This window comes from Mastacembelus armatus, chromosome 21 (assembly GCF_900324485.2).
Source record: "Mastacembelus armatus chromosome 21, fMasArm1.2, whole genome shotgun sequence".
In the NCBI taxonomy this organism is placed as follows: Eukaryota; Metazoa; Chordata; class Actinopteri; order Synbranchiformes; family Mastacembelidae; genus Mastacembelus; species Mastacembelus armatus.
In genome coordinates this window covers 12,902,989-12,925,292 of record NC_046653.1, presented here as the reverse complement: position 1 = coordinate 12,925,292, position 22,304 = coordinate 12,902,989, and the positions used below count along the sequence as shown (strand labels likewise).

At 40.3% G+C, this 22,304-nt stretch overlaps 2 protein-coding genes across 6 annotated transcripts in view; one reads left to right on the top strand and one right to left on the bottom strand.

Moving 5' to 3' along the window:
- Positions 1–932: 932 nt before the first annotated feature.
- prpf40a (PRP40 pre-mRNA processing factor 40 homolog A) lies at positions 933–13,625 on the top strand. Of its 2 annotated transcripts, XM_026294803.1 has the most exons (27): positions 933–1,006; positions 2,205–2,288; positions 2,451–2,594; positions 4,166–4,249; positions 4,854–4,872; positions 4,963–4,982; positions 5,122–5,163; positions 5,315–5,425; positions 5,814–5,934; positions 6,196–6,220; positions 6,462–6,677; positions 6,932–7,037; positions 8,212–8,276; positions 8,383–8,547; positions 9,537–9,645; positions 9,788–9,938; positions 10,074–10,207; positions 10,386–10,500; positions 10,947–11,038; positions 11,164–11,280; positions 11,610–11,747; positions 11,870–11,965; positions 12,050–12,136; positions 12,288–12,378; positions 12,471–12,532; positions 12,630–12,785; positions 13,080–13,625. In XM_026294803.1, exons 1-27 carry the CDS (start codon positions 1,004–1,006, stop codon positions 13,167–13,169), a joined length of 2,643 nt encoding a protein of 880 aa, XP_026150588.1. In that variant the 5' UTR covers positions 933–1,003; the 3' UTR covers positions 13,170–13,625. The 2 variants fall into 2 exon arrangements, with proteins under 2 accessions (XP_026150588.1, XP_026150589.1); XM_026294804.1 differs by lacking the exon at positions 2,205–2,288 and having other exon boundaries at positions 938–1,006.
- A 190-nt stretch (positions 13,626–13,815) lies between these two features.
- The window catches only part of fmnl2a (formin-like 2a), a 45,763-nt gene continuing 37,274 nt past the window's right edge, over positions 13,816–22,304 (bottom strand). Inside the window, exons 16-27 of one of the 4 annotated variants that reach the window (XM_026294802.1) lie at positions 21,653–21,777; positions 21,348–21,550; positions 20,800–21,034; positions 20,637–20,705; positions 20,466–20,546; positions 20,250–20,379; positions 19,884–20,047; positions 19,662–19,763; positions 19,081–19,176; positions 18,633–18,756; positions 16,235–16,281; positions 13,816–15,783 (exon numbers count right to left, since the gene is read on the bottom strand). In XM_026294802.1, coding sequence (XP_026150587.1) covers positions 15,778–15,783; positions 16,235–16,281; positions 18,633–18,756; positions 19,081–19,176; positions 19,662–19,763; positions 19,884–20,047; positions 20,250–20,379; positions 20,466–20,546; positions 20,637–20,705; positions 20,800–21,034; positions 21,348–21,550; positions 21,653–21,777 — 1,382 coding nt within the window. In that variant the 3' untranslated portion in view covers positions 13,816–15,777. Of the gene's footprint in view, positions 15,784–16,181; positions 16,282–17,608; positions 17,727–18,632; positions 18,757–19,080; positions 19,177–19,661; positions 19,764–19,883; positions 20,048–20,249; positions 20,380–20,465; positions 20,547–20,636; positions 20,706–20,799; positions 21,035–21,347; positions 21,551–21,652; positions 21,778–22,304 lie in introns of all 4 variants that reach the window. The other 3 variants (XM_026294801.2, XM_026294800.2, XM_026294798.1) reach the window with 3 other exon arrangements.

The following is a 22,304-nucleotide window of genomic DNA, read 5'->3' as shown; positions in this document are numbered from 1 at the left end:
AACAGTGTAAAGAATAACCTCTACTTTTCAAAGAATTCTATCTCATGTGCAAGAAAGTGCAGGGTAATAAAAACACTGAATGTAACTGGGGTCATAATGACATTTAGGAAATACCCTTTATCATAATTTCCCCATTGCTTATGTTACAGTAGCCACATTTTAAAATGATTGCTAATTTGAAAGGAAAGAAATAATACTGACCTGTATAAGCTACATATAGACCTACTGCAAATTAACAGTACCTAGCAATAGATATATATAAGATGACCTGTTTTGTTGTATTACCTATATGTTATATATCCTGTTGTTATCAGTTGCATCATTACAGAGCATGGTCATTAACCAGACCACAATCCTGTTGAGATTACAGTAAAAAAACAAAACAACTCTATATATAACCTGAACATTTGTTTGTCTAGCTGTTGTTTTGTTATTATTTTTATACAGTCTTACTCTAACTGTTCTGTATATATTGTATTGTATTATTTATTTTTCTTTAAATGTCTAAATGTCTGTTTGTCTTTTCTATCTGATGTATCTTGAAATACATATAAACATTTTTCATAAATCTTCTATTGTATTTATTATCTATTTCTTTTATTACAATAGTTTTTTTTTAAATTAATTTAATTTTATTTATTCTACTCTATATTTTGTTGGGCAGCATTTAATTTAGTTTTTATTTTTATTCATTTATAATCTCAAGTAGCCTGGTTCACCCTGATTAACCAAATTTATAAATCGTTGCAATTGAGAATAAAGGCTAGTTTTTGTAACTTTTTCTCAGTTTTCTCATTTCTCTGGGAGATGGCTCCTTTGTTGCCACAGATTGTATTTTGCCGCACTGCGTCTGTTTTTGCGCATTTCTGCACATTATTAGCGCCGAATGATGCTGCAGAGTATTTACCTTTGACGTCACTGTTTCGGGGGGAGATGAGCCAATCGTCTCGCTCGTTGTTGAGAGGTGGTCAAGTTTCTCGGAAGTTCTGGCCCTCTCGGCAACATGGTAAGTGTAGCCTTTCAAAAATAATAATAAAGAAAAACATCAGCGCTGCTAAGAGTCTATACGCTGATATATTCATTTGGTGAATGTATCAGCTTGTTTACCTTCACAGTGCTATAAAATAATGTCGTACGTCTCTTAACATCACGGGTTAGCATGTCGTGTTAGCACAGGGCTAAGATAGCGGCGCACAAATACCGTCATGGCTCAGACTAAATCCTGGACCCGAGCCCGATTACAGTATACAAAATAGAGACCACTACTGTAACAAACAGCTGCAATTACACGTGTTATTGTTAAACGTGCTCGTAAACTAAAATAATCTGATATAAAAGGCGTACCCAGCTAGCTGAAGCGATAACTAGCCCTAACGACTATTTACTACCAGAGTTTAGACGGAGCCTGGAGTCATTCATTATAACAGCACACGGTTAGCACACCTGGTTAGCTAACAATGTTAGCGTTAACGTTAGATGCAAAAGTGACACGAACATCTTTATTTGGCAATTAGGGACAGTTATCGTCGAGTAATATGGACCAAGACAAACGTGCAGATAAGATTAGCACGGAGATGTCTGCGGTAACGATGTTAAACCACCGCTATTATTAAAACAGCCGCACATTAAACCCCACAAATCCGATTCAACACCAGTGCCTTGTCAGCAGTGTCAATAAATCAAACGTTTCTAAGGTTTGTGGGTGAAGCTATATCTGTTTTCTTTGTATTTAGACTTAAAACGTGTCAGGCTAACTCTGTTTCATTCAAAGCCTTAACTTTTCATACGGTGCACCAAACTGCAACTCGTTTCAGGATAATAAAACAACCCTGCACTAAATCTTAATTAAGGGTGTAAATATTTGTTGAAACAGTTTTTCAGAGATGTTGATTCAACTCTGTGGAGGCTGCAGTTTGTGCAGTTGCATTATATTATACTAAGAGATGTATTGTCCAACATTGTTCATATAATTAAGTCCAACTGTTTGAATTCTGAAAATCTACTTTCATGTAGGCCCTTGAACATGAAATGCATTATTTATTTATTTTTATCTAAACTACAGCATTGACTGTACTGTAGAATCGTAATTTAAGTAAAGCTGTAACTGGGGAAACTTAGCCTTATTATATTATTGCACCACTGACTGCTGGGAGTTCACTAACGATGTGTGGTGTTTTAATTATTAACTTTTTTCCCCATGACAGTCTTCGTCAGAGACTAATAATGGCCCGAGCCAAGCGCCACCTTATCCAGGTGTACCGCCTTCAGCAGCAATTCCTCCCCCATTTGTAAGTCACTGACAGTGATGTTTAAAACAATTGGCCTTTTTCTTTTTGTTTCTAGTTGTCGTACCGTGGTACACTTCAGTTAGTAAACATGAAAAGGTCTTGACTAATGTGTCATCAAATCTAAATGCATGTTTTCCCCTCCTTCATTATTCCTTTTTCTAGATGGGACCACCAGGAATTCCACCTCATTTCCCTCCCATTGGGATGCCTCCTATGGGACAACGACCTCCCAGCATGACACCAATGCCGCCTGGTATAATTCCCCCTGGTATAATGCCACCGATGGGGGCACCCCCAATGGGACAGGTGAGCCCTGTGGGTTTATTGTTATTTTACACATCCCAAAACCGAATCAAAAGCAAATGCTAAAGATAACTTATAGTTTGTTGTTAGGAGATTGTTATATCACTACTCTTTTCTACTGCAACGGTTTAATTGATCAAATTAATTGATAGTCATCATGCTGTTGCCAGTGGTTTTTTTTGGGGGGGGAGATAAATACTCTTGGGTGTCTTTGGCTCTTTAGGTTACGTCTGGATGTGCTTGGGTCAACTTTGTATTGGGTATAGCACCAAATCACAATTACATCATGTTAAAGCACATCAAAACCCAACAAATCCCTTTTGAGCAAGCACTTGACAATTGTAGGGAGGAAAAACTTTAACAATACCAGGCTTAGTTTGGGCAGACATCTACCTTCACCGGTTGGAGTGAGTGGATGGAGGAGAGAGAAAAGAACAGCAACAAAACGACAGACACACTGTGCAGGTTGGTGGAGCCAGTAACTGCTCAGCTCCATGATCAGGGATACCTGCAGAAAGGTACAGAGAGGGAGGGCAAAAACTATGAGACAGAAAAGGCAAAGAGTTCGTGACGTTCATATAAATGTATGGTGAAAATTAGGGCTGCAGCTATCGATCATTTTTAAACAATAATACTAATGTGTAAACGACAGGTTACCTTGAAATGACGTTAACTTGTGACGTTACCTCCGCTGAGTGAGCCGGTCTGGTTCACAACCGGATGCTTTCTGTTCAGATGTTGAAGCACTGACGAAATGCTGTTGTGGTTCTCCAGTTCTACTTTACAATACACACATTGCACCGTGTTGTCGTCTTTTTTAAGTTCAAAATGATCCCAAACTTTGGACATTTTCTGCCTTTTACGCACGGTTTCGGTCTCTGCCATAGTGCCAACTTTTGATACTGAAACACGTTGTGCAACAGTGATTACAGTCCGTGTGGAACAATGATCCCTAGGCGGAGCAGGTCCGATAACGCAAGTAATAGTAATTAAATGAATGCTCGAGGCAAAGAATTTGTTTTGAGGATTTTTTTTGTGGTCGAGTTTCTCGATTTACTAGAGTAAATTTGCAGCCCAAGTGAAAATACAATGGAGGGGAGGGAGCTTGGTACATGATGGTTGCCTGGTAGTGTAAGCCTACAGCAGCATATTGAAGGGTTGGTTCCGGGTCAAATGAGCCAGCCGGTTCTAACTAAAAGGAAAGTTTCAAGTCAAATCTTAATCAAGATCATTTGTTTGTTTTTTTTTTTAACCCAAAATGGGCCACATTTCCCAAGCATATCTGATCCTGTAATTAGGTCTGATATATGTTTGATCAGCATGCCAGCAACTCAAGTCTGAAAAGGTGGTGAGGAAATGGATGAGCTGCGTTGCTACTTCAGAGTGTAAGCAGTGGCAACACACCATAAATAAGCACAGCAGGCTAGGTTTCAGTCTCACCTTCTCCCTCCCATTGGCACGCAGCCTTCCACGGCGACACCAACACCCTGTCTCACACTGTGTCTTAATACTTGTGCCTGCACTAGGTGGTATGGAAATGCCAGATGAATATTTCATGATGCTTCTTTTATTAGATGCCAGGCATGATGCCACCTATGATGCCGGGGATGATGATGCCCCCTCGCATACCAGCTGCGGCTGTTCAACCAACTGGACCGGTAACTCTCCTCACTACTTTGTCATCAGTGCTCTGCTTCACGCTTCTTTAAAAATACACAGCAGTGTGTGAAATGCTAAATTAAGCATTTGCACAGCCAAGTAACACTTCTGTTGCACATTAAATTGATGTCACTCTTTAAAAAAATAATGAGTATGTTCTTAACTACAGATGAAAAACAGTGGAAAACATAATTACAGTGTCTGATTAAAATGAAGATGAACACCTGTGCTACATCCCCATTAATGTCACTTTTTTGGCTTTCATTAATCTGTGAATAACTAAGTGCAGTGAAAAACATGAGCCCTTCACTTTTGATGTTCTGTTATTTATTTTTACTGAATAGCAAAGACATTATGCAAATGAGCAATATTTTTTAACAACACCCTGGCAAGTTTAGAAATCACACGACATCTTGAGTGTGGCGTTCTGTACTAATTAGAAAAGTTACGGCAGTTGTGTATGGTGAATGATTTGTATTCTACTCTGTATTCCCAGCTGAATTTATCATTCATTGGTGAGATGTGCTGATGTGAACTTACAGATTTTTTTTTTTAAGTGTTTCTTGTGGAAGTAATCCACTAATAAAATTATCTTTTCCATAGCCTGGTGTCGACTCCACAGGTGAGAGCCTTAATTTGTTATGACTGATAAATATTTTTCCATATTTTGAAGTAAGTACAGGGTCTGACTGATTTGTTTTAATTCTCCTAGCTGCTGCACCGGGAACAGCTGTGAGTGTACCTTAATTTATATTTATATGCACTAATTGCAAGTTTACAGTTTTGTGTTCTTGTCTGTAGTGCCACTATTTCGCCTTCTGGTTTTCAGTAAGTGCATGCTCTCAACCTTTTATTTGTTGCTTTGTTTCAGAGTACCACAAATGGATCACCCCAGGAAGAACAACCAAAGAAGGTTTGTGCGCATTAAAAGGAAAGATCGATGTGATATTAACTAGAAGCTGTAAAAGCATTCAAAATAGAACATGAGTGAAATGGTTCCTTGCGTCGCCTCTTTTTAAAACACTTCAAAGACCTGACTTATTTGTTGTGTTTGTCTGCATCAGAAGTCCCTGTGGACTGAACACAAATCACTGGATGGGAAGACCTATTACTACAATACAGAGACCAAGCAGTCCACATGGGAGAAGCCAGATGAACTGAAATCTCCTGCAGAAGTACAAACATCCCTTACATAACTTGTTTAAATTGTATTTGTAAAGTGCCTCCAACAAACATTTGCTTACTTACATCTTCACTTTTACACACAGGGATATCTTTAACCTGATTTAATTTGACATTATTGTGGACAGTACACATTAAGTAAAATGCATTAAATTGTAATAGTACCAGATTCACACTAAGTTGAATATTAACTTGATTTTTCATAATGATAAAAGACCCTACCTTCATACATTTACACGGCTCATACAGTAAATACATTTAGATTAATGCATATAGATAACAAAATCAAGTAGCTGTTTTCATATGGATCCCAATATCCCATTAGTTATCTCAGTGCAGTGTATCCCAATTGACATACTACTTTTTTTTTTGTCTTTTTAGCAAATGCTGTCTAAATGCCCTTGGAAGGAGTATAAGTCAGACACAGGGAAGCCTTATTATTACAACTCTCAGACGAAGGAGTCCAGATGGACCAAACCTAAAGAGCTGGAGGATCTGGAAGGTAAAGAGTTGCTGTCTGATGACATCAAGCCTGTTGTGAGAAAGGTAGTTATGTTCCACGCTGAGCTCCATGGATGAGCTGTTAACAGCATGATGAATGGCAGCGTGTTGGGCATCACTGATGTACAAGTACAGGAAGTTCAAATACAGGAATACATGGTGACTCCTTCAGTACATTTATCTCTGCGCTGGTCTCTCATCTGCACTGTGCTTTGAAATGAAAACAAGTACCCTAACAGCTGTCTCCTTTTGTCTGTTCCAGCTATGATCAAAGCAGAGGAGAATGGGTAAGAGCTTCCTGTTTACCTTTAGTTACACTGCACCACATGCATTTTAAGCAACAAATACAGCAGTTAATAAAAACGATTTCTTCTTCCATTTCTAAATTAAATTTAACTTATTAAACCATTAATATGTATATAAAAATAAGCAATTTCATTTTTGTGTGGCAACCCTCTATGTTGCAGTTATTTATGTTATTCTGGGTTTACAATCATGCATTGTGGCTTCACCATCGTCTGATTTCAGAACAACTGAGACGACAGCCCCTAGCACCACCACAGCTCCTGCAGTGCAAGCAGATAATACGGCCACTATGGCGACCGTGGTGGAGACGGAAACTGCAACAGCAGTCTCAGAGGAACCTCAATCCCAGGTGACCACGCATCACACAGCTGAGGTCAAGACTGCAGATGCACCTGTGGCTTCCACAGAGAGTTCAGCCACCACAGAGTCCACAGCCAGGTAAATAATTATGCCGCACGCAGAGATAGGTATTGTCTCCTGTACTTAGGCACACAAAACATATGTACATCAGGCCAGAAGGGTTACAGTGACACCAGTTATATCTTTACTTTCCTTTCTATTTAATGAATTCATGGATGAGGAGGTCTATTTTTGTGGTTCATTTATCTAATCTAGGTCACTGGACCTGATAAACGCAGATGTGATGATAAACACAGCAAAATTAATCAAATATAATCTCCCTCTGCCCTCAGTGTTGAAGTCCCAAAGGAAGAACGGCCAGAACTTCAGGTGAAAACGTACAAATGGAACACAAAAGAGGAAGCCAAGCAGGCCTTCAAAGAGCTGCTTAAGGAGAAGGTGAGACAGGCTGTCAAATGTTGTTTGCAGGTGGTTGAAGGAGTAGCCACACCATGTCTGGAGGACAGCACTAAATGTTCACATTACTTGACATTTAGCAGGGCGGATACAAAAACCTCCATCTGCGTGTATCTGCACACTGGCCCAGACATACATTAGTATCCATTAATATGCTTTTAGCGGTGATGAGCTCTAAGAGTAATGCGTTCTGTGGGCTGCTTGGTCGGTCGGTTCAAAAGATTTTAAGTTTTCATTTAACGTGCGTCACTGTAGCTATAAAAACTGCTTCACTGTTTGCAGTGCCAAATATTACAGGATTTAAACTTGACAATTTGCCTTCTTGGTGTATGTAGTTTGCCACTAATTATTTCTTTAATGTTTTAAAACTGATAGTACACAAGCTACTTTTTGAGGAACTTTTGTACGCAGGGCTCACAGTATATAAGCCTGCCTCCTATTTTCATCAGAAAGTGTTTTGGTGATCAAGTTATGAACCACAATATACAGAGGGTCCGTTTATAAGGTTTATTTCTCATGTGTTTACGAGCACATCTCTTGCAATCTGATCTGGGTCTAATCCCTACCCCTCCTCACGAGCCCCTAGGAGGTCTTATCTCGATTGTTAAGCTTCACCTCCTGTTGCTGTGGATGTATTGTGGTTTCGGTCGCAGGACACCCTAGCACCACCCACCTTGAACCCAGCTATATTTAGACTCTTTCTAATTTTGTGCACAAAGCTCTCCTCTGAGATTGCTTGCCATTTCCTGAAGATCTTAATGGCACTGTCTTTATGATTAGCTTTATTGGATCAAAGGTACGGGGCTGGCTAGGGATTAGGTGCAAGAAAGCGGCATGCCTCAGTGAGTTAGAATAACTGTGACAACTGACAAGACAGGCTCGAGGTGGAATCAGTTCATAATGGATGAAGGAGTCACTCCCTTGGAGAAGCAAGAGGCAGAAGAATTCTGAAGTAGTATCACTTCCTTCTTTTAAACTCCGCACCTTGTGACCCAGCATTTATTAGTTATTAAGAAATTGTTCCTCCACCTGTCACCTGTCTTTTTCTAACAATGGTCAATAAAACAAATCTGTGATCTAGTGTTTGATATTACACATTTTTATATGTAAAAGTAACAGGGGCAGGCCACTGTAATTTTCTTACTCTGTATTTCAGGGAGTGTCCTCGAACTCCTCTTGGGAACAGGCTATGAAAATGATTATCAATGATCCTCGCTACAGGTACACTATTCTCCAGGGATCGGTTTATCCTATTTACAGTACAGCAGCATGTGAGATCAATGCTTTTCTCTGACTTCAAATTTCTTGCTTTCCTTTGTCAACAAAGCGCACTTCCCAAACTGAGCGAGAAGAAGCAGGCGTTTAATGCCTACAAAGTCCAAACAGAGAAGGAAGAAAAGGAGGAGGCCAGAATAAAATACAAGGAGTCTAAGGAGACCTTCCAGAGGTTCTTGGAGAACCATGAAAAGATGACATCTACAACCAGATACAAGTAAGTGCTGCAATGATCTCCTAATAATTGTATTTTTTTTTTCTGTATAGATCTGTGACTTCCTGAATTGTCAATGTGATTATGCAGAGGGGATCAATCAAAGGTCATCTACGGCTTACGCTCAACATCATGCAGTTACACCACTGTAGCTTCTAATTGAACTACTGTGACCTATTAGTGCTCATCACACTGTTATTGCTGGGTCGTCACCATAATACAATTCTGCTAGGCCACAATTTAATGAATGGACAAACTTTTGCATTTTCTAGTTCTGATGGTTGTGGAGATGGTTCCTGCAGGTTTAAAATCTACTTCATAACATTCTGTTTTATGCTCTTACAAATCAGTTTCTTTGAATGTTAGACACAAATGCCAGAATTGAAATTAAAGATTTTTTTTTTTTTTTTTTAATAATTGTTCACCAGTTTTATTCTGTGGGTTCAAGATATGTGTTAAAAAATTAGACTCATAACCTATAACATAACGCTGTTTTAATGTGCATGTGACGCGTTCACGAGCTCTTTTCAAGTTGGCATTTGGGTGAAAGTCACTGTGAGGGACAGAGGGGACGAATGAATCGACTGGTGACCTTGACAACAAGCCAGAGTTCAGCTGGCATGACAGTTGTTTTGTTGACTGGGGCTGTAATCTGGGATGGCACACAACAGGCAGCAGGGCGGTCTGAGGATGTGTGTGCGCACGATTCTTTCCTTAAATTTAAAACCTTATTTCACTCCAGTCAGCCACAGTTTCTTGCTCTGCCCAGCTTCAGGTTTGGAGCAGTCAAGGAAAGACAGCTTCTTAAAAGGTTCAACTGCACCTTTTCAGTTTTTAGTAACTTTAAGTTGTCTATTAATTAATTAATTAATTGATGGTTAGCACTAAGAATTAAAACCAAAGCTGAAAAGGTAAATTTGGCCTGTGAAATGCTGCCCTCATGTGGGTTAGTGTGAAAATATCCTTAACGTGTATGTACACTTGCAAACCAGGAAGGCAGAACAGATGTTTGGAGAGCTTGAGGTGTGGAGCTGTGTTCCAGAGAGAGACAGGCTGGAGATCTATGAAGACGTATTGTTCTATCTCGCCAAGAAAGAGAAGGTAAGGCTTTGCTGTACAGTTCAGCTAAACATCTTTCAGCCTTTATCTGCCTCTGTCTTAAAAGATGTAACTTGACGATGATCTTTCTGCAAATGTTGGCTCAATTAACACCCTGTTTTCTTCCTCAACAAACTGTTTCCAGGAGCAAGCTAAGCAACTAAGAAAAAGGAACTGGGAAGCTCTGAAGAACATTTTGGACAATATGGCTAACGTGACATACCGCACCACCTGGTCTGAGGCCCAACAGTACCTGCTAGACAACCCGACCTTTGCAGAAGATGAGGAGTTGCAGAGTATGAGAGCAGAAAATCATGTCTTAGATTATTCAGCTGATAGTGTTTTATATGAAAGAAAGTGTGTACCTTAATATGTCTGAGAAGGTCATAGGTTCCTGTTGCATCCCTGTTGATAGTCTAATCTGCTGACAGATATGGACAAGGAGGATGCCCTGATCTGTTTTGAGGAGCACATCCGGGCGCTGGAGAAGGAGGAGGAGGAAGATAAACAGAAGACTCTGCTCAGGGAGAGAAGACGACAGCGCAAGAACAGAGAGGCCTTCCAGGTGAGAATGGAAGAGCCGACATGTTGCACAAACAAATTACACTTGATCTCAAATAACAAAAATGCATCTGCTTTTGTGTTTGTTTTTTTATTTCTGTTGTATAAGTTTTAAAAACGCTACTTTTCTTTAATTATGGGATGCAAGTTTCTGTCCTGAAATCATATTTTGTTGCTGTCAGAAATATCTGGATGAGCTCCATGAACACGGCCAGCTTCACTCTATGTCTGCCTGGATGGAGATGTACCCAACCCTGAGCTCAGACATCCGCTTTGCCAACATGCTGGGCCAGCCGGGTAGGACAGCAGGCCACCGCACATGTGGCTTCACACGACTGTATGAGTTGAACATTGAAGCACATGGATGTGACAGGCAAACAACATGAGCTGAACATTGAAATAAGACATATACTGCTCAGGATGGAAATACTGTTTGAAACAAAGTAGTGCACTATTGATTCCTCTGGCTTGTTGTGCGAATTATAGTATAATCACAGAAGAATGAATTTCATAATGCACTTCTGCTTATTGTTATACCTAGCCTACATTCTTCATAGACTAATTTAGACTATAATTAGTAATGCAACTTATACACCGAAGCAACTTACATGTTTGTTTTTTTCTTTTTTCTGTTCAACAAGGCTGTTTTTGCTAAAAGTAACTTATACTCCGGTGCAACTTACAGTCCGTAAAATACTAATAATATTTACATTTGTTTTAACTTTATGGTATGTGGTCTGCAGGTTCTACTCCCCTGGATTTGTTCAAATTCTATGTGGAAGACCTGAAGGCACGCTACCATGATGAAAAAAGGATCATCAAAGATATTCTTAAAGTGAGACTCTTAATTCCTGTGCTCAACTCAATATCTGGAGCAGTGCACTGTCTGTTTACCCAGGTGTGTTTTGATCTAAGGATATTTTCTATTCATTCCCTATCATGTTTGTATGTTTCTCGCAGGACAAAGGCTTCCTGGTTGAAGTCAACACCAGCTTTGATGACTTTGGATCAGTCATCAGCTCAGACAAGAGAGCCACCACCCTGGATGCGGGAAATATAAAGCTGGCCTTCAACAGTGTAAGACTCCTGTCCTACATACATGTTTCCACTTCATACCTTTAGGGGCCCCTTTATTAGGTACACTTGTTCTGAACAAAAGTTCTGCCATTAATTCTGCATTTACAAAGTTTCTACTGCTCAGTATCTGTTGACTTTATTACTGATGTTTTTTGTGTAGCTTCTAAAGCCATACACTGATGCTAGGTTTCATTGACTGACCTTAAGGTTTAAGGGTTTTAGCTTAACTTAAAAATGAACTTAATTGCCCCAATTTATGTAAAAATATGTTTCTAGTTATTATCTTTAAAGATTGTATTTATTGAATTGACCCTTTTTGTAATGTATAGCTACTAGAGAAGGCTGAGGCCAGAGAGCGGGAGCGAGAGAAGGAAGAGGCCAGAAAGATGAAAAGGAAAGAAGCAGCCTTCAAGAACATGCTGAAACAGGCCACACCACCACTGGAGCCAGAGGCGACATGGGAGGGAGTAAGTCCTTTATGCAAAGAATATTCTTATGGTTTCACAACACCACTTTTTAAAATTTCTGTCCTTCTCTCTGCTATTGTAATAACCTGAAGATTTTCTTGCATTGCACTTTGTATTGACAGGTCAGAGAGAGATTCTTTAAAGAACCTGCCTTTGAAGACGTGACTCTGGAGTCAGAGAGGAAACGGATATTCAAAGACTTCATGCATGTCTTAGAGGTGAGGCTGTTAAGACAAGGGGAAAAGGGCTGAATTCATCAGTCATGATGTGGATGTTCAACACAGTATTTACTATTTCAACAGCACGAATGCCAACATCACCACTCCAAGACAAAGAAGCACTCAAAGAAATCCAAGAAGCACCACAGAAAACGATCCCGCTCTCGATCAGTCAGTAATCCCGCTGTCTGTTTGTAGACAAGACAGTGAGCTGTGTGCAAACTATTTTGAAATTCGAAATACACACAAATAGCTAATTTTCCCGTATCTAAAAACTTCATATCGTGCCTCATTAATTTACTTTACTTTGATATTATGACAGGGTTCAGAGTCTGAGGATGAGGAATACCACAAGAAGAAAAAGAGATCGCAGTCCAAATCTCCCTCTGAACGCTCCTCTAGTGGTGAATCTGGTGAGATTTTTACAGTTTAGTCTATTTTTTTTTTTTTTTTTTTTTTGCATAATACAGTACAGCAGACTCTGACACTTTCTGCCTGAAACCAGAGAGAAGCTATAAAAAATCCAAGAAGCATAAGAAGAAGGGCAAAAAGAGACGCCACAAGTCTGTAAGTATACAGGAAGACCCCAGAATCTATTTGTTGTGTATATAATCTGGATGTACATGATGTTTGTGTATATACTGGATGTTATTGTGGCAACCAGGCATCACCAGATTCTGACAATGAGAAGAAAGGAAGAGAGCGTGATGGAAAGCGTGAGAAGGACCTAGAGAAAGATAAAGAGAACGACAAGTCTCGGGGGAAATCTCGCTCTGACTCTAAACAGAAGTCTCCTAAAAGAAAGGCTGCTAAAGAGGAGGTAACTTTCTATTTTAACACACACACATACATATTTATATATTTTTAAATTTAATTCTGACAAACCAGTGTTTAATGGCTGTTTAAACACTGGTTGAAATGAGAAAAGCTTTTAGAAAGCTGTTACTAAATCTTCAAATTCAGTTATCACATATATAAATGTCATCTTCTGATACACATTATTAACCAGTATCAATATAACAGTAACTGTGCTGTTATATCGATACTGGTTAATTTCCACTTCTCATAGTTTATATCATGACTGAGTATTTGCCGTTTCTTGTGCTGTAATCAGGGCGGCTGGGATACGTCAGGCAGTGAGCTGAGCGAAGGCGAGCTGGAGAAAAGGAGAAGAACTTTACTGGAACAGCTGGATGCACCTTGATGCTCACACTTCTACAACCTTTTACTGAATTTGTACACTTCTACAAACATGCATTCCCTTCAAGCTCATCTGGCTGCACTGGTCGCACCACCCTGGAGAGACTGTGTGAGACGACGCCTTCTGCTGGTTTTTAAGGGAATGTGCTACACTGAGCGTACACAGGCATTTGGTAAATAGTTGGATGTCAGAAACCGCCAATCGGTCATTTAATGTGAGGTTTTCATTTTATTGCTTTTGTTAGTTTCTTTTTTTTTTTTTAAGTTTACTGTAGTTGCACATGTTTTCCATTGCCAATACTTTTTCTAGTTAAACACATATGTTAGTCACACTATTTTTCACCTTTCAATTGTTTGAAGAAAACAATTCCAGAAATAATCTTGATTTGATGCTCAAGCATCCAAAACAGGTTTTAATTGGAGCAATTTGTTGAAATGTAATAAAATACTCTTTCAATGATGATGTCTAATTCCATATTTTAGGCATTCAGTCATCAAATGTTCCATTTACTCTGCTTGTGTACATCTGTGAGACAACCTTACAGTACCTGTCACCAAACCCTACATTAGGGCCAGTTTATTCCAATCAGACCCTGCAGCAACAAAATAATTAACCATTACCAGCTGAGAGAAAAGAATAACACAGAAAAAGTGATTCAAGCTTTACAATGTATTGTATCCATTGTAAATAGTTTATTTGATCATACTGGTTGAAAATGACCTAATCATCACCTAATTTAAAAACGTTTGTTATTTTATAAGCACAAACTGCCTAAAATACATTTCTGGTGAGAGTAAAAACATGCCATTATTATCCAGTTAGACGGTATTACAGAGTCCAGTTGAGACAAAAGGAGATGAATGGCAGCATGTGCTTCAGTGGAGATGATAGGAGTCCAGACACGAGGGTGTCATCACTGACCCACAAAACTGTCACACGTGAACTAACAGAAACTAGTTGTGCCTGTTACAATTTGTAAGGTTCAAATGTGCGAACACTTGCACATGAGAAAATCAAAATCAGAAAAATGTTTTGGTAGCTGTGACTAACCCAGAAGCAAATTCAATGACCCTCCTGCCTGTGACCCATGATTTAACACACTACTGTAGATTTCTGGCTGCATTTGGCTTAATTAAATATACAAAAATGGAAACAAAAACTATAAGTTAAAATAACATTCAAGTTGTGTAGCACAAGGCAATGAAAACTTTGTTTAAACAATATGTACAATATTAACCAGCTGCTAATGTGAATTTAAAAAAAGAATGAAAAAAATGTGGTTTGTAGCAAAATATCTGTACATATAGGATTTTTTTTTGTGAACTTTGATTTTGCCATGTTTTTTGATTAGCATGGACACAGATGAAAACATTAGCTTCAAAAGGAACCTCTTCAGTGGTTAAATACTATACATTAAAATTACAACAAATGTGAGTAGACACAGTAGCCTGGAGTATGATTAACCTGTAAAAACATTTAGAGATAAAATGCTGAGTTGTATCCAGTTGTGACTGTGAGATTTTCCAGTCGGGGTTAGCATCAGACGTATTTACTCTGCATTGGCTTAATTTGTTCCCGGGAACCAGTCACATCTTTGTTTTTTGGAGTAGAAGCACTAACCAACAATGAAACAGATGCCTGATGTAAGAGGTTCACATTAGCTTGGTCTTATTTTGAAAAGTCACAGTTTTTTTTTTCCTTCTCCTTTCATTCTTTGTTTTCCATTCATTCTTTGTTATACTCAATTTAGTACAAATATAAATTTTTCCATAATCACTTTCTTTATGCCTAATCATCACCCCTTTTAGTAAAAGTTTAAAATCCCATGAGAGGTAAAAAAACAAAAAAAAAATAAAATACATTTGTATATTAAAACAATGGGAAAGAGCACTGGAATGTACTGAGATATTACAGTTTCAAGCTCATCAATAAAATATGTAATTTTTGTAACAGCTAAAGGGAACAAGTCCCATACATTCTACATTATGTTTCCAACAACGTGGCTCTTAAGGCCACCGCAAGTCCAGTTTTACACACCTTAAAATTAAAGCCTGGTCAAGTTGTATTGCTTGAAGTAGGGATTATTAAAAAACAGTCATTAGACAAATGGAAGACAACCTCACATTAGACCACAGAAGTAAGTTCAGGCACTTGGCTCGTCTAAGGTTTTAAATCAACCTTTCAGACACTTTTCTTTAGATTCACTCCCATACATGTCCCAGTCCTTCATATTGAAAAGCTGCTCCGATTCCACAGCCATGGAATAACGTGCATTCTTATGTAATATATGTGTGTGTGTATATATATGTGTGTATATATATATATATATATATATATATATATATATATATATATATACACACACACACACATATACATACATACACACACACACACACACATACTCATCTCTGTGTTTGCTACAATACTGGTCATCTTTCATCCAGCCTTCTGTCTCTCAACCTCACCATCTCCGTCCGCATCCCAGCACATCCACTGCTCCCTCGTCACATGACCACTTCGCCATTGTTCATCGGCCGCAGGTTCTGATCATCAAAGCGTCTCCTGACACTCCTCCGCACAGCGTCTGCTCGCCTGTAAGGCTGATTCCTCAAATCTGATTTGGGGGAGGGGGGGTTGGGTGAATAAAAGAGCTGTCAGTCATCCCGTCAGGGTGATTTGATGAGCCCACATGCTCAGAGTGCTGGCAGCCTGTCTTTCAAAGCAGCATGAGGTCCACACAGAAAAGAAGACCTTTAGGTCAGCTGTCCAAAGATATTACAACAGAGACAAGCCACAGGATTTTATCTGTAAGGCTTTGCCAGAAATCTGGAAAAGGTGAGATGTATCTTGTGAAAAATACAATCTTCCCCTTAAAAATATAAAGAAACTAATCCAGAGCATAACTTTATCATTAAAATATAGTTGTTTTTTTTTTTTAAAAGGTGATATATAGAGTTGAGAAACAAATGAGAAGCTGGAAAACAGGAAGGGAGATAATAAAGAGATGCTTGCCAGGTTTGGGACACATCCACCACTACAGGGGTGCTACTGGAGGAGTTCCTTACCCTCGAGTAGACATTGGGAAATTTAGTAATATTATTCTTCTTTAGGGCTGGATGAAGAGAAGACAAAATTAAGGTTAAAAATGGAGGAGAAAGAGGCTGACCAGTGCACGTCAGCCTAAACATTTTCACACTGGCTTTGCACAGAGTACTGCGAGGCAAAGCAGAGTGGCGGCAGGCTGCAGAGGGAAGGGACAGAGGACAGAGCCAGAGCATGTTAACTGGTTCAACTGGCAGAGAGGAGGATCAAAGCTTCTTTAGTTTTTTTTTTTTTTTCCGTGTTACTAAACTCAGACTGCTTTGCAGATTGGCTACCAGCACAAAAGAAGAAGAGCCTGTTTCAAACTTTCAGTTACAGAGCAAATATGAACCGAAATGAATAAATATGGTTTCAACAGACAGGATTATGTTCAAGTGTCTTCACCAAAAACCACCCAAAGCATGCGTGCAGCCAGGGAAACACTGATTACCAATGAATGAATTGGCACCAAACAGGTGCCGGCTCAGTGGAACAACCTGGTTGCATGTTAGTAAGACAAGCAGATGGCAACTGCAAAGACAGATTGCTGAAATAACAGTTTGTTTTTTCATGGAGGCATCATGCAGTGTGTTAGTGAGTCTGCCAGAAATCCCAGTCCTGTAACAGAAGTCTGTGGCAGCATATGGGCTAGCTGGGAGAGCAGGGGTGCATTATGGGAAAGTGACAGGGATTAAGCCATCAGCATGCAAGAAGCTGCAGAACAGCAGTAAAGACGTGATTATGAACACACAAATATTCATTTTTGATTAAAACATTGATTGAAACACAGAAAAACACAAGTTATAATGCCACAGGCACTTATGCAGTCACGTAGATCAGGGTACTACTGTACACCATAATATGGGACAGCAACCTGTTGGGTGCTACTGACTAAACTGGATCATAACGTTCGGCTGTAACCTACCACCACTAGATGGCAGCAACCAGCTACATTCGTCTGATCCTTTAGACAAAGTGCACTCTACCAATTTTAATGTCAGCACAGATAAGCTTGACCTCAGAGACTGTTCTCTCTGTGACATTATGGTTTGCAGTGTTGATAAAACAATGGTGATAAATGAGTGTGTTACAGTTCATGCAGGTGGGCCGAGAAAACCCCATCAAACTAGTCATGCTGAGGAGGTAGAAAACACGTCAACACGCACACACGCACGCACACGCACGCACACACACACACTCAGTTTGCATATCTCTTAAAAAAAAAAAAAAAACCCCAAAAAACAGGAGATTGCAGTTTGCACATGCACAGGTCTGGAGCGTGAGAGCGGAGTGTGAAGATGCATGCAAATGAGGGTAGAGAGAAAGACATAAAGAAGAGAACATTGTGTTCCAGCAACCTTGAAGAAGAGACAGTTCTATAAGCTTAGTAATGGTACTCCTCATTGAGGGCGGGCTCGCAGAAGAACCGAGAGCCACGCTTGGCTGTGCGGGCGGTAAAGGGCACTGTCTTCAGCACTGCATTGAGAAGAACAGGGACAACAGCCAGGACAAGACAAGACACACAATATAAGAAAAGCAGACTGCTACAGGGGTTTAGCACTGGTTAGCACTAAGCAAATATCCAACAACAGCATCAGGATGGGCCGGGGGAAAACTGTCTTCAAGAGGGTTTGAGACTAAATCTAGGCCCTAACGCTCTACTGAAGGGCCTGACAGGCCACTAGTGTGCAATAAATAAAATGGTTCCAGCACCATATTATATTTCACTATAAAATCTGTGGCTTAGTGAGAAAGTTTGTATTGCTAGAAATGTGGGTGAACTGGAGTCTAACAAAAGCTATTCCAGTGGCTGATGGTGGTAGACATTAACAGCTTTTACTTACATGTTAAGTATCAATGTAGTAAAGTAGTATATTTGCATATGAAATGTAGTAAAAAGTATATTTATGATGTAGCATTAATGAAGATGATACAGATTATATATGCACAGCAATTATACTAACGAAAATTCCACCACTGGCCATGACAAGACTCCTCACAAGATGTACTGAATATGTATTTATTCCCCTCTGATTCATTCAGATTCTAGGTGCTAGTCACAGAACCCGGCCCGGTCTAAGTACAGATGGTGTTACAAAGCAATGACAAAGCAGATAAGATAAGCAATGATCAGTCAAAACATTTGAGCTGAATGTCGCTGGATTAGCTGGACTCTCATGTTTGTACTTATTAGGTTATAACTTTGGGTCTGAAACGTCTGAAAGCTGAATTTTGAAAGAGCCAAAGTCGTCGTGTTAGTTGGCTTAGGATCCCTATGTTAATATCTGCATGTATAAGCGCAGGAGAGGACCTTCATGCAAAGCGCCCTGCGTATATGTGTTGGTGTGGTCACGGACGGCAGAGAGGCCCAGGTCATGTTACCTGTGATGATGTCTTCAATCGCTCCGTCTTTGCCTTCGTAGACGTGGCGGCTATCTTTCACCTGTTTCCTCCTGAGCTCCTGGATCAGCTCTTGTTGCTGCCTCTTGTTCTTATGGGATGGAGACTGAGGAAGACAGACACACACACATACGCAGACTTTTACTATATAATCCACGCAGGATTCTCTCACCCACAATTTTCTGTTCTTTTCCTCTACTCAATTCCTTTATTCTAGCCTTTGTACATGTGTGACTTCATTGAACCATTTCAGAGGTAAAACATCTGATATAAATACACTAGCCAGGCGGTTGGTGCTCTAACTAATCCTGTGATCAGGAATCTAGTGGGAGAGAGGATGAGGCAGATGTGGAGCTGGCTTACCTTCTGGTCTTCGTGATCCACCGTATCCTGGTGGGGTGGGGATTTGGGGGAAAGAAGAGCAACTTACCTTCTGGTCTTCCTCCATCATGGCCTCTTGTTCTAGAAGTTTTTCCATCATAATCTGCTCCTGTCTCTTTCTTTGCTCATTGTCCTCCTCTGCTTGCTGAGAAGACCACATACACATCAGGCTAAACACTGCACAATGAATTTTTAAAGCATAGATATTCTCTGCAAACTGAGATCACGCTTGAGCAGTTCAGGAGTAAAGAAGAAAAGTGGACTAAGCAGAGTTGACACAGTTGCTGTGGACCAAATCACACTTTATGTAAACGTTTTAATCAACTGCTGCTATTAGTGAAATGTGAATGCTGTGCAGTGCCAACAGACTGTGTAATCTATTTTAGTGTTATTATGGAACTTTAATTCTTCCAATTTGGTTATTTTTGTCTTAGGACTTTTAAATTAGTTTTGGTATAGGATAAAACATGTGTCGATCAGACCATATAATTGTCATATACTGTGCACATAAACACACACACACACACACACACACACGATCACATCCAGACCGAGCAACAGCAGCCTACTTGGCCAGATGTGTGTTTTTCGGTTTTGTGTGACTGTGTGAGAGATGGTTATGCAGCTCACCCTGTAAGCCTTAACAAATCGCACAAACACAGGGAAGAAGACGGATGGCGGTGTGGTTTTGGAGTTCTCCCCAAAGAACTTCACTGCCTCATCAAAGGCGTCCTTTGCAAAAACAGAAAGTGGACTGACTTAAGAAACATTCACATGGCTGAAGCACAGTGGAGAAAAAAAAAAAAAAAGTAGTACAAAAAAAAAAAACAACACAAGGTGTGCTCATGTTACCTGTGCAATCTTGGCATCATCCTGCAGCTTTTTCAGCTTGCTCTCATTGTGTGTGATGAAGTCTTTGAGCATGGTGTTGTGCCCGTGCATGCTGTACTCTCTTTTGGTCAGCTCCATGCCTCTCTGCAGCTCCTTAACATCCAGCAGGACGTTCTCCAGTGACACTGAGAACACAGGCGAGGCTTATTACACACGTAACCCTGCAGCGAACAGTGCTGAGCCAAACGCTGGTACTGAAACATTTCTACATATTTTCGATAAATGAACAGAAACAGGTATATAGGTAATGTCCACATACATCACATACACAAGAGTCTGTCTCTGTGTCTAACAGGATGACTAACATGTCTGTGCTGCACGGCTCACCTGCTGCTGCTTTCTCCACATAGTGCAACTCGTTATAGAAAAGCGCAACCTGCGTGTATTTCTCTTTTACCACATTGGCAATGTAGTGTAACAGCGTTATCTTCCGATCTGTCGACTTGGTGTCAAGTAGCTGCGAAGAATACAGAACAGAAAATGTGTGTAGGAACATTTACAAAGAAGAGGTTGGGACTGTAATGGCAGGAGTAGGCACCTTACCAAGTCTAAACTTTGCAGCTTGAATCCGTACACTGCTCCTCTTTTGCTGCTGTTCATGTAGTTTCCCAGTGCCAAAATAATCTGAAGAACAGCAATGAGCAAGAATTTGAAAAAGGCAGCCACACATGCACACTACATTAGGTTCAGCCCAGACACAAAGGTTTCAAATACCTCTAAAATCTTCTTTAGCTTCTGAGATGACTTGATAGACACAGATGCTGCGATGACCGCATGAAGTTGCTGTGAGGAAACAACAATAATAATTATGTAGCTTCATTAACAGGAATTTTATTTTGAAATTTAACTGGAACTGTTGTGTCCTACAACTACTCACTGGTGTGAGCATCTGCACGCTTTCACAGAAGTTGCCGATGAAGGCCATTATGGTCATCTTCTGCATGAGCCGCTCGATCTTGCTGAACTGCATCATGAAGCGGTCCTCGTCCGTCAGGCTCTCCAGTGGCTTGCGTTCTTTCTCGAACTGCCGCAGGACCTTAATCTCGTTCTCTGTGGGCTGGAAGCGCATCAGACACTCCACGAAATCCACCGGCAGAGTCCGCAGGTCAAACCTGAAAGATGAGGAGACACAGGAGTGTGGCTACTGGGAATCCAAAGTAAAAACTGTTGGATTACATGTTTATGGTCATGGGAAAAAAATGAGGACATTAAAGAAGAAAATTTTCAGTCATTAGAAAACTAACTTGGGGGAAAAATAAAGGACCATGCATTAACATGTAAGTCGCAGGTAAAATGTTAACGCTATAATCACAAATGCCAGCAGACACCAAACTCAAAACACCCACTCCAGATTCAAGAAGAGCACTGCATGTAGGGGACCTTTGGAGCACACCAGAGGGACTGTGTGATTTTAAATGGTCTTACAACTGAATGGCCTTGCAAATTTCCTCAGGTGCCTTGCCCACTTTCCTCAGTGTGATGGCCAGGTTCTTTGCCCTGTTGGAGTCCAGCAGAGCCACCTTGCTGGGCCCCCTCTGGATGACTTTCTGCTTGCTCGTGTTGAGGTCGATCGATGGGCCCTGGGCTTTCGTCTTAAACATCTCCTCAAACTCATCCACGTTCAGGTCCTGAAAGATGGCAGCAAAGAATGGGTTTTTGTACCGCTATTGTGGGAATGAGGCCAGAGATGGACAGTGCTGAATGACTGCTGAACGAGAGGAAGCTCTTACCTCGAGTATCCTCTCGTCATCAATCTCGTTGAAGACGGTCCCGTTGATCTGGTTTGGTTTGAGAGCTACCCAGTTGAAGACGGGCATACGGAACTTTGTCTTGATCGGTTTCTTGATCTTAACAGCTACACAGGACACAGACAAGTTAGAGTATTTCTCCTTATCTACATACATTCACACACAGACAGGTGATAGGGTAGACAGGTATGTGGGATTTGTTACATATGGATATGACGTATTAAACCGACTGTTGATCACTGAATAAACCGCATGCTTTCAGACTGGTCCTTCAAACTAAATGAAAAGCACACATCCTTCACCACAACTTTTCTCTTCAAGCGAAGTGAAACTTCTTTGCCTCTGGCATGAAAGACAAAGCCGAGGAGTTCACAGTTAATGGTGCACATGGTGAGGATTTCCATCCCGGTGACAAACTATTTATCAGAGAGAATAAAGCTATTTGTAGCCACGTGCGCTGATTCACTGATGGCGAACACTGAGATGACATCCTACGTTACCACACAGACGATGTGTCAGAAGGGACGGAAAGATAAGGCAGTCACCGAAAAGGCAAACTGCATTCCAGCTCTGCACTGTGCTCTATCACTTTCCTGCATCTAAGTGCCATAGCAGGCCACTGTCTCAGCATGCA

Coding starts and splice junctions, on each gene's coding strand:
- prpf40a (XM_026294803.1), top strand. Junction 5,426..5,813: donor AACTGAAATCTCCTGCAGAA/GTACAAACATCC, acceptor TTGTCTTTTTAG/CAAATGCTGTCTAAATGCCC. Junction 10,501..10,946: donor CAACATGCTGGGCCAGCCGG/GTAGGACAGCAG, acceptor TGTGGTCTGCAG/GTTCTACTCCCCTGGATTTG.